Here is a 15000-nt window from a genome sequence, read left to right on the forward strand (position 1 = left end):
TAAATTGTGATCCGCATTTATTTTGTCATAATACACACCATATGGTATTCATCTAGAACAAATGTGCCCGACCTTCATTAGGATCGTACCTCTGTAATCTCACTTATGAGACATGCTTAACTGGTGTCAAACTGAATTCCGCTGTTAAATAATAAATCAAAGTGAACAGGATAGCTTAATTACGGTAAATAACATAAATATTTAGATGTTCAAAGCACAATTTTTATCCAAGCACAATAATTGAAAATCATATTGCCCTAGGTAAGATATATATGCGCAAAGGCTGCTCTTCAATGCAAGAAATTCTTTCCTTTCAATAAGGGTCGATCTCTTATGTGCGCCGTATACGAGGGTAATCTTCCTGAGAATGATGGAACAATGCTAAAAGTCTGATTTGTTGCAAACTCTTTTCACCATTATGAAATGAAAATGATATTCCTTTAAAGATTCATCGCATAGTATGGGAAAATTTGTCTTTAGGGTGTATTCCAAGGGAAGACTGGTATAACCCAGTCGTCAGCACCAGTGCAGCACGCAAACTGAGCTAGGGCGAGTTGGCTTGCTCAAGGGCACACAACAAGATATGAAGTGAATAGAAAAGTGCCAGAAGACAATAGAGAATAAAAATTTTTTCGCGGCGGTGGTGGGGTTTGAACCTGCGACCTTATTGGTACGACAACTCCGCCTGGCAGGTGAGAGTGTGGCTCTACCGTGTGAGCTATCCACGAACACAAAAATATTCGTTTCAAACTCAAAGTCATTACTAGATCCCTCTCTCACCCACTTCTTGAGACCGCCGATTCGTTCGTACACCACCATCGCGAATAATTTTGACCAGCAGTTAAGCTTAAGCCAATATTCTCAACACAAACATATAACATAGAAACGATTGAGACATTGAGTATGCTCCGGTGTATGGGGTGAATTTTTAATTCAGAAAAGTGAGTGGAGCAGGCACTTATGTTGGTAACAACAAGATATGAAGTGAATAGAAAAGTGCCAGAAGACAATAGAGAATAAAAATTTTTTTCGCGGCGGTGGTGGGGTTTGAACCTGCGACCTTATTGGTACGACAACTCCGCCTGGCAGGTGAGAGTGTGGCTCTACCGTGTGAGCTATCCACGAACACAAAAATATTCGTTTCAAACTCAAATTTTTATTCTCTATTGTCTTCTGGCACTTTTCTATTCACTTCATATCTTGTTGTTACCAACATAAGTGCCTGCTCCACTCACTTTTCTGAATTAAAAATTCACCCCATACACCGGAGCATACTCAATGTCTCAATCGTTTCTATGTTATATGTTTGTGTTGAGAATATTGGCTTAAGCTTAACTGCTGGTCAAAATTATTCGCGATGGTGGTGTACGAACGAATCGGCGGTCTCAAGAAGTGGGTGAGAGAGGGATCTAGTAATGACTTTGAGTTTGAAACGAATATTTTTGTGTTCGTGGATAGCTCACACGGTAGAGCCACACTCTCACCTGCCAGGCGGAGTTGTCGTACCAATAAGGTCGCAGGTTCAAACCCCACCACCGCCGCGAAAAAATTTTTATTCTCTATTGTCTTCTGGCACTTTTCTATTCACTTCATATCTTGTTGTTACCAACATAAGTGCCTGCTCCACTCACTTTTCTGACTCAAGGGCACACAGCGCAGCAGGTATTCGAACTTGGTACCTTTCGGGTGCGATGCAAAGGCCGCACCGCTGAGCCACGTTGTCCTAAACACAATATAGCCACTTTCAAAAGTTACATATTGATAATATCTGGCCTTGACTTTGGAAGTAGAACTGGGGATTGATTCATAAGCTATTTTTCTGTTATTCTGCAAAACACATGTTTATCTGTTAAACTCCTGAATTTTAAGTATCTACGACGTATTAATTTCTGGAAATAAGGTAAAGTTGATTGAGTCAATAAATCAAGCGAATCTGCATGATGCGACAAAATGCCAAACTCACATGTATCCATAGCAGCCTGACTCACGATGAGGTGGTAAGTTGGTATGAGGAGGAAAGTGACTTTTCTCAGTTTTGAACGTCATTCTCTTGCATGTTCTATCTTATAGTCAGATTTTAAATAAATGGCGCGTGTTTTTTTTTCTTTTTCTCAGATGCCCCCCAAAGCATAGCTGCAAAAATTTGTATGAACCTCTGAATCAAGTTGTCTTAACAAAAAAAATATTTTTTCATGAATTTTAAAACAATAGGAAAGGATTTCGTTTATTACAGCTATATTAAAATCGATAACAGGTGAGGATCGGAACTCATAGAAGATTTACAGTATCAAAACTATGAATTTTCCGCATATCCATTTTGAAGGAATTCGTTTAACTGGAGAGTTCGATTAATTGAAGCTTAAACGATATACGTGCAGTATTTGAATATGAAGCAAAGAATGGCAATTATTAACTATCAGACATCTACATTTTATAACTATCAATACACATTACTGGTGAATACAAACAAAAGTGAACATAACGCGCTTCCAATATAATTTTGATTGCAAAAGTTTGAGAAATAGCTTGTGTTTATGCCAAAGAGGATTACATAAATTTATGTAGACTGGTCAAAAGTAAAAATTCATCAATTATGAGACAGTGTCTCAACAAATATGTGTTCAACAATAATAACAACAACAACAACAACAACAACAACAACAACTACAACAATAACAACAACAACAACCAAGAAATTTTGGACACATTAATGAGCAGTCTTATGACGAGGATGATGAAAAGGAGAAATGAAACGACTACGGAAAGATTCCGACCATCACTCCATCCAATGAAATGTCATTTTTCTCTAGTTTGCGAAGATTGAGGCATGCCTTTTCTCAGTCTACTCTTTATCATTTATTGCCTTGTCGGTGAGAGTAAATTTAGTGTTCCTCCTCTCAATCTTTCCCAATGACCTCGATTGGATTGCGCTCACAGTGATATGGGGGAAGTCGCGCAACCTCGTGTCAGAACTCCCTGATTAGACAGTCTGTTTTGAAAGCTGTTTCTGGTTCATTTCTTTTTTTTTTTAACTAAGAAGTAAAGAATATGTAGTATTGTCTGATTGAAACCATGAAATCATGTCAGCTTTTATATTTGCCAAAGTTGAGCCTTAAAGTGACCATGGGCCAACGAATGGTAGCGTTGTCCAATACAATACAGCTGGGTGCTTCAATAGTCAGTTTTAAAACGCCTTTGCATTGACCCCAGAATAATATTCCAGATGATGCAGAGAAGAAAAAAATGGCATGGCATCCTTTTAAATATCCAGTATCATCACCACCTGCAAGAATAACAATGATTCTCTGTCCAGAACCCATGGTCCTTTTTCTGCTTGAATAATCAGACGTCCAATATTTTTTTCGGATGTATATTTACGCTCATCTTTGGATGATATCCATATCAAAGTTATCTATGATCCTTTTCCTGTCACGTCGTTCTACACTGGTGATCTCTCTGTCGTATTTCGATAACGATCTTATCCTCGTTGATTGTGAAATTCCAAAACCATTGCCGTCCTATTTAATGACTTATCGGTAGATACAAGAGAATTCTTTTCGTAGCTTTACGGGAGTAAAACCGATAGAGATTCCGTACCGTATCGTGTTGTTTAAGAGCCTAATATGTTTTTAAAACCTTTAAAGGCATCGTGAAACGTTCATGCATAGACAAAAATGTGTCAAAGTTATATTAACAGTGTTTGTTAATTTGACAATATTGAGTATACAATCACTATTTCAAATTATTTAAAGCAAGAGATTTCATATCAGTCTTTGGTAATTGCGACATGATATAGATAAAATGCCATAAATAATAAATTCAAAATTAAATACAAATTACATAAGTGGTATGTTTATAACACTTAAAGCGAATTGTTAATATTTGGAAAGAAGTATGACGTGAACTCATAATCACTACGTCAGCACAAGATTTTTTTTAAATACGATGAATTCATTCATACTTTGTGTTGCATAACTTGTTTTCATTTTTTACGGTGTAAAATCCCTAATTTTTTGTCAGCTGTTTTAAAGTAGTTTTTTATAGGTCTTAAAGAAGAAAACTTTTTAAATATGGCATCAATATGGTCCAAAATCTAGAATCAGTTAGACAAATTGAGTCAGAGGTTGACACAAATTTTTACAACTTTTGATAGAGGGACAGCTGAGAAAAACCAGAAAATCACGCGCCATTAATAAAAAATCTGACTATAGTATTCGTTGAGCTTTTGAGATACACGTGCTCAAAGCTTTATTCAGACTAAAGTTGAATAATATTCACTGTTCGTGGTTATATCTGTGACATAAATTTTATATATATAATAGAGCAATACGACACCTTCTACCCTCAAGAATACAGCGACCCTGGCCTTGGCATATGAACGAATCATTTTTGCTTTCCTCTCCAAAAGCGGGTTCTATTGTGTTTTTAACTCGAATCAGTAGGAATTACAACTGCATTGGCAGGAATAGACAATTTTAAATGCACATTTTGTAGTCTAAATGTACGTTCTGAACTGTATGTTTTTTCTTTTTTTTTCTTTTGTAATTCTATCGCACCAGACAAAGCCAGCTATGGCGTCTAACGGCGATGCGGTGGAACATGCTGAGAATCGTCTCCTGACTCCTACAGATGAAAGCGGGAAGGCCATGGGATCTCAATACAAAAGGAACGCTGAGGTCAGTTTATTGCTAATTCATTTTACAATGCTTCTCATAATTTACTCGCTCTTGAGGACCTGGTTCCAGTCTTTTATCAGACACTTTCGTGTTATATATATTGGGGTAAGGGGGGGGGGGGGGACTATTAACTCTCTATATGCTTATTGGACAATGTGGGAGATTTTTGTTGACATCAGATATTTGATGGGTTATCAAAATCCTTCACGAGGTGCCTTGCGACAAGAGTTTTATTTCTTTTTAATATGTGAAAAGGTAGCCATTTGACTGATTTTCATTTTTGATTGTCTGTTTGGATCCATGTACGTGCAAACATAATCAACTTAAGTTTGTTCTCGATATTTAACGCCTATTGAACTTACGTCAAAATCTGTTTTACATTGGTTATCTACATAAACAACCTATTAGAACTTGGGCGACTCCCTTGTGACGAATGCACAACATTTTTTAAAATGAGATATTATACGAGATTTTTAAAACGATCAGCACATAATATATAGAGCAATATACGCTAAACGGGCTCAAATCGCTTTACAAGGAGTAACACTTAACATGTAGGACGGGACTTGACGTCTATTAGGCGACATTGCATTTTTTTTTCAGAAAGAAACAGCGCTGTTAACGGCCAGATACTCAGTTTACACATAAATACCGTTAGAGTAAGTGAGTCCTTTTCCAAGGATTCAAATAAGCGCCGCCCTGAGCGGGACTCGAACCCCGGACCTTCGGGTCCTAAGGCGAGTGTCATACCACTAGATCACATCAGTTGAAATCAGCAGCTGATCATGTGAGATTGCGTCATATAGCTTACGGCTTGTTTACAAGCAGTGGGTGGAGCTCCCCTAATTTACTCGCACATTATTCAAAAGTCCCCAAGCAGGACAAGACGTTGATCCTTTGACGTCCTCGCATAATCACAGGACTACATATTTTAACGAAGTTCCGTGTAAGTTGTTTAATATCTTCTTAAAAGTTCTTGCACTATTTGATTTTCCTGTTTCATTTGATTTGAAAAAATCCCCATTGAAATATAATATTATTCAGCCCCTCCCTCGTTACCCGTAATAATCAAGTTTACAGAAACAATTTTTGACTTCAAATTCTAAAGCATTAAATTTAACTAAAATATGGCAAACAAGTAATATCATTAAGATGATTTTTAAATGTGTTTCAATCAGATTCGTTTGAGGAATGAAATAAAACATTCTTTGCACTCTTGCTTTTTGGGTTGCTAACTTTCCTCCCACCAAGCAATTGCAAACTCACGCTGCTAATTATGGAAAACACGTGAGGAATTGGATAAAAAAAATTGCAAGAGTGCAAGAATCCTATATTCTTAAATGTGTTGAAACTGGAATCGTCTGGGAACTATCGGAGGTTTTTAAATTCTAAAGTGACGATGATTCGGTGGTGTATAAAGTAAGGCACATATATCTATAAGCTGTGGAATTCAGATTTTAAATGGTGAACAGTGCTTGGACAGTATAACTTCGAATCAATATTTCTCTGTTCTACACGTAAGGACAAGATAGTGAATTGCCTTCAAGTCCCTAAGCTCAAAATTATTTCATTTCATATTTGACTTGCTGTAACATCGTGAGTCTTATAAAACAATAAGAGACATTTTTAAATTTTTAATTTTTATCTGATATTTTCGTGGAAAGGGTTTTGTTGTTGTTGTTGTTGTTGTTTTTGTTGTTGTTGTTTCTGTTCATTTTTGGTGTATTTTCTCTGTTTTTGAGGGTTGGTCAAATACAAATTGCCTTGATTATAAAGAAATCTTCTGATTCTCGGGAAATTTTTGACAAATACTGATCCTTTTGTACCAAGTCCCCATCTAAAGTGCTATTCTTTGTCTATCTCTCCCTTAACTTGAAAAGTCCTTCAAAGTTGAAAGCTTTGGATTTGGCATGAAAACAGTCTTCTGGAGCTCTTAAAACTTCAATGTCATCTTCAAAACACTTTCCTTTGTGGTCGTTCTTTAATGTAAGGAACATAAAGAATATAAAAGGCGACATATCTAGTGCGTAGGAAGAGTGAGGTAACGTTTCTGACCCGCAATCTGCTGCAGCAGCTTCTAATAGTGTCACAACATATATCCGATTGTATTCAAAGCACTAGTAGAAACTATATTATATGAAAAGGCGCGTAATTTATTCTTTTACTGGGTCACCAAATTTGTTTAGCTGCTATTTCTTGATTTTAATGTAAATATATTATTTGAAAGAACTCCTACTCCAACATGTCGGTCGAAGAAATGACACACAACAACTATGCAATAAACATCGTGTTGTGACTGAGTTCTTTGCTGCAGAGAGATGTGCACCCGGAAACAACCATAAACGGCTGATACCTGTTTATGGTGACTCGTGGGTACTCGAACAGTGCAAAGGTGGGTTATATGCTTTACTGGAACTGATGCTGTCTCAACCAACATTGATGAGCAGGCTCGCAGTGGTCGTCCACAAAGTGCATCAACCTCAACAAATCAGCCATAGAAATTGACAAATTTAAAACGATCTGACTTTTCACAAATGTTGGAATTTCATAGGGAAAAGATGGATATATCGTTCGAGAAATCCTGGGTTACAGAATGGTATGTACCTGTCGGATATCTAGAATGCTCACATGAACGCATGATCACATTGAAAGAGGAAGTTATCTTGAAGTTGTAGAACTCCCCCCCCCCCCCACCTTTTCCCTTAGAGTTCTGATTTTGCTCCAAGAGACTTTTTGCTTTTCAGAAGATTTAAGAGAAACCTCAAGGAGGCAAATTTTGGCAGTGGTGTTGAGGTGCAGGGGGAGGTGACTCGATGGTGTCAAAGTTTACTACGTTAATTCCTCTTCGACACGTTGCGATAACTGGTGCATCGTTGGTCCCCCTCATGGATCTTTACCTTGCAGTTGGTGAGGGGGCTTGAGCCACACGGGAGGGCAAAGGTGTAAATCCCGGTCGACCGTCACGAGACCATCCCGGGTATCGAGCCAACGAGCCACATGAGCTGCTCGCCCCGGTGTGTGACTAAATTTGATCCAACCCGGTGGCCGAATAGCAGCCCTATCCCGGGCGCCACACTATTATCTTCATCGTTGGTGGCTCTGTGGATGGGAACGGTGACTATGCAGAAACTTAAAATGATAGCCGGAAAGGACATACATTGAGCTTTGTTTTGACACTTTTTTTCAATTTTGTATCTATCATGGTTTAGAAAATGCAAGAGCCGCGTCAAGAATTTTCAGTCTACCCTTACCCTTGTATATTGTATATACCCCCTCTAAAACTTTGTAATAGTCAGTTTTCGGCCTTTGTGATATGTGACCCTTCGCCTCAAAACGGTATTAAGTAGGGATGGTTAAGATGTTGAAAATTGAATTTATAGCCAGAAATTTAAGACTTGTTTTGAGTTTGTATGTTTTATTGAGTAGAATGGATGCCATATTTTAGGGTGCTAATGCCAACAATTTATATCTTTGAACAGTTTAACATTTAAATTCGGCTTTTAAGCATCTGGTTCGTTCCGACAAAATACCGTTTTGAGACGATGGGTCACATATAAATTATCAACCTAAAGCACAAATATTATGCATGTGGATGCATATTAAGTTGATGCAACATATCAAGGTACAAAAAGTGCCTTAGGGTTGCTTATATCTCTGTAAAAATGATCAGCGAACTTCAATGCAAGGTTTAGAAGAGGTTTTTTATCATGTTAAATACAGCTAGGTTGATATTGACACCTTGATTGTATCAATAATGGTTTAAAATCCAACAATTAGCTGAAAATTAAATGTGAATGCAGAAGATACCCCACTTTCCATTTTACTTATGTATCACTGGGAAATTGGAATTGCTGATATTAAATTTGATTCTCAAAGTCTAAAAAGACAGAACCAACATTGTTCTCAACTGAAGCATAGCATTTATCACAAGGGAACACTTCAAAAATCCTCATCCTTTTAAGCGAGCAAGATCAGGGTCTGGCACCGCATAATTTGTAATAAATGGGGTGAATTTTTAATTCAGAAAAGTGAGTAGAGCAGGCACTTGTGTTGATAATAACAAGAAATAAAGTGAGTAGTTAGTGCCAGAAGACAAAAGAGAATAAAAACTTCGCGACGGCGATGGGGGCTAGAACCCGCGACCTTACTGGTACGACAACTCCGCCTGGCCGGGGAGATCGTGACTGTACCATATGAGTCATCCACGACCCCCCCCCCCCCCCCCCCCAAAAAAAAAAAAAAAACAATAAATAAATTTAAAAAAAAGCTGCTTCAAACCTTAGTCTAACTAGAGCCTCTCTCTCCGACTTCTTGAGGTCACCGGTTCAACACACAAACGCCGCAAAGTTAGTTGGCCAGCATTTAAGCTTAATAGCCAATATTCTCAACACAGAGATGTAACATAGAAACGATTGAGACATTGAGTATGTTCCGGTGTTTGGGGTGAATTTTAGATTCAGAAAAGTGAGTGGAGCAGGCACTTATTTTGATAATAACAGTAAATGAAGTGAGTAGGAAAGTGCCAGAAGACAACAGAGAATAAAAAGTTTGCGGCGGCGATGGGGGCTCGAACCCTTGACCATCATACTGGTACGACAACTCCGCCTGGCCGGGGATATCGTGACTCTTGGCACTTTCCTACTCACTTCATTTTTTGTTGTTTATAATAAATGGTCTAGGAAAAACAAGTACCGTGATAATTTCGAAAAGTTTAGAGACAGACCTTCACTATTAGGTAGTATTGGTACTACACTAGCTCGAATTGCTGAGGAAGAACTGATTCAATGTTAAATTATTTGCATGACAGAGACCTCTATGCTGTTATGTGATTAAAATGATAACATTGTGGGGTCCGGCGACGTAATGTCACATCTTGTCGCACAATTTGCAGTGTTGAATGCGATGATAAGCATATTCGGACCCCACCACCTGTCGAATAAGGCACTTTTGCATTCATTAGCTTCTCGACATGAGAGATATAAAGGGATATTGGCGGCGACGATACTGTAAGAGTTCTTTCACAGAATAGAGGCCTAATAGCTCACTTCTATTGTTTGAAATAAAAATTTGGTTCAAGTGGCCTGCTGGAGAAATAAATGAAGCATTTTGAAGCACATTGAGCATGGTGAAACCGTGGAAATACGCTATATAAATATTCATATTTATTTTTCACTATTTATTATGGTTAAATGAGATATGTTGTTGAACATTATTTACAATATTTCCTATTGATTTTCATCAATTAAGCCTTAATATTTGTTTTCTCTAATTCATTCACCATTGTTTTCTGGTAACGGTGTTTGAAGAAGTGCTTCGGGACTTGCGACACTTAAAGTCATATAAGTGCCAGTTAAAAGGGAGACGATAAGATAGTCAAAAGTTTTAGAACCAGCTCGCGTTACATGTGCCAACGAAAAGCATAAGGTAATAGGGATACTATAAGAGGATTATAAAAGATGCATTGTATCGAAACCTAACAATTATATAGTCAATAATAGAGATATCACCTTTCACAAAAATATGAATCTTTTTGTTTCCCTCTCTGCAAAAGACCCCAGGCAGGGCCTAGGCAAAACCAAATGGCACCATTTCAAAAGAAAAGAAAAATGACGCATTCACATGGAAAGGAAAAACGATTAAGTGGCACTTAATAGCTAGGCCGTAAACAGATGAAAACATTGTCTGTCATCAGGGCCCAACATTTCCCCTACTTTAGGGGATTCCACCCACCCAACATAACAGTACTTTAAAATGCAAAAACATGAAAATCATAAATTTTATGCACAATAAATTAAATGAGAAATGAATTCAGGGGCTACTCAATTACATTTATCCCTCTTCATCTTTGTAGAGAAAAAGAATAATTATTTCTATTGATTTTTTCCTTTTTTTAAAGACAAAGAGGAAAATATTCTCATACAGATGTTAAACCTAAACCGGGCTGTTATTCATTTTCCCAAGGACGGATCTTTGTGGATTTTTCATGGGAGGCAAAGAACATGGTCTAGGTTCATCAGACTAGAAATTAGCTTGGTACCAATTTCTTCCGGGTCAAATCCGAAATCTACTGGACTATAGATGTTCCATGGTTTCGGACCCTTGACAGCAATGGGTACATATTGGACAGGTGGCATATTATACCCACTGATGAAGGAAGTGTGCCGTGAAGCTGTTCTCGACCGTAGTCGGTTCGCTGCAACCCAATGTTCCTCTTGCTGGCAACTTCTCCCCCAGTTTTGTCTTTCCAGCCTCTTTCGTCTCCTCTTCAACTGCCCTCCTCCAGGTGCCCAATGGTCTGCCTCCTTGTCTCTTTCCCGGTGGGGACCATCTGTGTGAGGCAGTCTGGACTTTTTCATTCGAAGAACGTGACCCAGCAATTTCCATCGTCTCGGCTTGACTTCATCCACTATGCTTTTCATTCTTGTGCGCCAGGAGATTTCTTCGTTGGTAATACGCTGTTGCCAACCAAGTTTCAGGATTCTGCAGAGGCATCTTCGTTCAAACCCTCTGAAGCGACTCTCTATCTTTTTGTTCATTCTCTAAGTTTCTGCTGCAAATGGGAGAACAGAGCGGACGTTGGGTTGGTAGATCATTATTTTGGTGTTGGTATGCAAGGATGTTTATTTCAAAACTATAACTGAGCCTATTAAAAATACAAGTACTGATGATTTTCTTTGGGAATCTATAAGCAGCTGTTAGTATTTTCCCAAGTGATGGATGATGAATACTGTCAAATGCATTCTGATGGATTGAATTAGTCCAAACTGACTTCCATCTCGTATATGCAGCTCTGTCCGAAGTCAGGAAAGTTACGTACAAGGGTTGCCTGGACTTATGTTGACTCGAAACACGGGCACCGTCGATTATTCACTTGAGAAGGGTATCCCCATTCCCTTTCTTTTTGATCTTATTAAGCCAGACATTGGGGGTGGGGGGGGGGGGGGGGGGGTTGCTGCCATTATCGGGCCCCATTCTCCAGGCATTGTTGCCAACGTTCCCGACACAATATGCATGGACTCGCAAATTTTTACATCGTCTTTCTCAACGTTCTTACTTCTACCCATACACTGGAGCGCAATAGTCTGCTGTGGAATAGCGTAGTCTCAGGGAGGAAGTCCTCAGAACCGCTTGATTAGCACCCCGAGTTGTTCCCACCAGCTTCCTCAGAAGACTGCTGCGTTTCTCTATCTTCTGGGCAACTCCTTCAAGATGGACCCGATGTGCAAGGCTGCGGTCCAGCATAACCCCCGGGTACTTCGGATTTTGCTCATATGAGAGAAGCTGGTCCACGACGAAAACGTTCAGTTTACTAATGTGCCAGCCACTGCATATTATGAAATGTTTTGAAATGTTCATCTTCAGCTACCACTTGTCATGCTTTTTCTATTGATCGTAGAAAATTGTTGTTGAAAGTTGTTTATTATTATTATTATTATTATTATTATTATTATTATTATTATTATTATTATTATTATTATTATTATTATTATTATTATTATTATTATTATTGTTATTATTATTATCATTATTATTATGATATAATTTGTTCTGAGAAAAATCATGGTTATTGGCCAAGATAGTCCTAAAATAAACTCTTGAAACCTTGAAACCTTGTCAAAGTAGGTTTGAGTTAGCGTCCTCACTTAGTACGCTCTCGAGACGGGTCCACACCTTTCTTTTGGTAATGAGCGCTCAGTCGTCCGCGTATTCCAGCCTATGGGAGGAATGTCGCAAATGTAGACATTAAACAACATTGGCGCCAGAAAAGAATCCTGAGGGACTCCATTCCTCAGTTTCCTGACTTTGCTTGTGTTGTCTCCCAGGGCGACGTAGAATTGTCTTTCCCATAAGATTAAAGAGAACCTCTTCAATGTCTTTTTTGCACATTGTGATTTTTGCAAGTTTGAGCATTAACACTTCGCACCAAACCGTATCGTACGCCGCTGATAGGCCTATAAATAAGGCACCAGTTTGCTGTTTCCTTTCGAATTCTGCTTCAATATGCTCTGTAAGGGCTACCTGCTCCGTTGTGCACCTACCTTCCCTGAAGCCCGCCTGTTCGGATGGTAGGGTGGCGCCTAGGATCGGCCCTCATCGGTTCAGTAGGACACGCTACAAATGTTTGTATTAGCAGCTCATAAGTGATCTGGGTCTGTAACTGTCTGTCTCCTTCGCCGGTTTCCATGGCTTCAGGATGACAAGTACCTTACACTTGTGTAAATTTTTCTTTTGCAAGGACGTCAGACATTGCTACTGCCAATCAGGCCCGTGCCCTGGGGCCCGGATGCGTCAACATATCGGGATATATGCCACCTATCCATGCTGCTTTTCCGTTCTTCACATCGCTAATAGCTGCACCCACTTCTCGGGGACTGAATGGGGATGTCCAGTCCGACTCTTTGTCTGCAGGTAGCGAGTCCAAAATCGCATGGTTAGCCAATTTTGTTCTTTTGAATTATTTTGTTAACAGTTTTCTCTGTTTTAACAATATTCCATCATCAGGTGGGCGTGGTGTTGCCAATGGTGTGTATCAACGACAATAAGGTGATGCCATTGCTTAAGAAATCAGACCCTACCTCAAGCAAAGGGAACGACGATCTCAATGGCAACGACGATAATGGTGATAATGATGACGATGATGATGATGATGATAATGGCGATAATCATGATAATTCCAATGGTAAGTTTAAGAAAATAAAGATCTGAAATAGTGTTGTGAAACAGTGCCAGACAAAGCAGAGACAAACATACAAGAAAAAATACATACCAAGCAATCAGCTTGCCTCGACTTGGGATCGAACCTCAAACCTCACGAATACAGGTCAGCCGTGCTACCATTTCATCACAGAGGTTATCCGATAGTTGGGACGATTTAAATTTAATGCCTATAATGTTCACAAGGGCACGCATTTTTGTTGTGAATCCTCACTGAGTAACAACACAAAAAACATTGAACTAAAGAGGACAAGGGCGAGGACATTTGAGTTAAATCCATTTTTGTTTGAAAATGATATTGGGTAAAGGAGGAATAACATAGATCTAATGGGAATCCTTAACATTTTGTAAATCTACGCATTAATGTTTTGCGCATTTTCAATCATTCCCCCCGATCAATCCAGAATAGATTCTATTCCCTACATTACAACACAAAGTGATACTAAGCTGCTACAAGCTGTGGACTGTAAAAACTACTAAACAAACATGAATTTAACAGCTTTAAAAAAGACAATTATCACAATACGATTCAGGCTCAAAACCCGTCTTCAGCCAACAACAAAAATAACAATTAAAACATAAATACATTACTTACAAAGGTTTGAGAGTTCTTTACCTCATGAGTGTCATTTAATTCGATCGATGTTTGAACGAGTTATTTGGCCAAATTTTAAACACGTGTCTTTCCAAGGCAAATAACTGGAGAATGAACTTTGAACCTTACACCCCGCACTCCATTTTCCAAGTCAAGAAGTCAATCATTTATAATCATACAACCAAATGTTATCACTAGTCTCAAACATTATATAGAATCCGAGCAAATGTAATTAATAATACACAAACCAGAGCAGTTTTAATCTCCTAGTAATTTTATACCTTACCAAATTATAGAACAATTAATTGTAGAATGTTGAGTGAAGCCAATACACACTATAAACATCCAAAAACCAGAACAATGATTATTTAAGGCGAAGACAAAAGAACAATTTTAGGGAATAAAAAATTTTCGCGGCGGTGGTGGGGTTTGAACCTGCGACCTTATTGGTACGACAACTCCGCCTGGCAGGTGAGAGCGTGGCTCTACCGTGTGAGCTATCCACGAACACAAAAATATTCGTTTCAAACTCAAAGTCATTACTAGATCCCTCTCTCACCCACTTCTTGAGACCGCCGATTCGTTCGTACACCACCATCGCGAATAATTTTTTATTCTCTATTGTCTTCTGGCACTTTTCTATTCACTTCATATCTTGTTGTTACCAACATAAGTGCCTGCTCAACTCACTTTTCTGAATTAAAAAATTCACCCCATACACCGGAGCATACTCAATGTCTCAATCGTTTCTATGTTATATGTTTGTGTTGAGAATATTGGCTATTAACCTTAACTGCTGGTCAAAATTATTCGCGATGGTGGTGTACGAACGAATCGGCGGTCTCAAGAAGTGGGTGAGAGAGGGATCTAGTAATGACTTTGAGTTTGAAACGAATATTTTTGTGTTCGTGGATAGCTCACACGGTAGAGCCACGCTCTCACCTGCCAGGCGGAGTTGTCGTACCAATAAGGTCGCAGGTTCAAACCCCACCACCGCCGCGAAAATTTTTTATT

The 15000-nt window shown here is 38.8% G+C and overlaps 1 protein-coding gene across 9 annotated transcripts in view; it reads left to right on the forward strand.

Annotated features, from left to right (window-relative positions):
- The window catches only part of LOC144977179 (sodium-dependent noradrenaline transporter-like), a 212076-nt gene that overhangs the window by 136466 nt on the left and 60610 nt on the right, over window positions 1-15000 (forward strand). For 8 of the 9 annotated variants that reach the window (XM_078922092.1, XM_078922090.1, XM_078922091.1 and 5 more), the window contains 2 exons: window positions 4560-4676; window positions 13179-13356. In XM_078922092.1, the coding sequence (XP_078778218.1) occupies window positions 4560-4676; window positions 13179-13356 (295 nt within the window). Of the gene's footprint in view, window positions 1-4559; window positions 4677-13178; window positions 13357-15000 lie in introns of those variants that run through there. The other variant, XM_078922099.1, reaches the window with a different exon arrangement.

This window comes from Berghia stephanieae, chromosome 7 (genome assembly GCF_034508935.2).
Source record: "Berghia stephanieae isolate SIO BIC M18660-M18661 chromosome 7, UCSD_Bste_1.3, whole genome shotgun sequence".
NCBI classification, from domain to species: domain Eukaryota; kingdom Metazoa; phylum Mollusca; class Gastropoda; order Nudibranchia; family Aeolidiidae; genus Berghia; species Berghia stephanieae.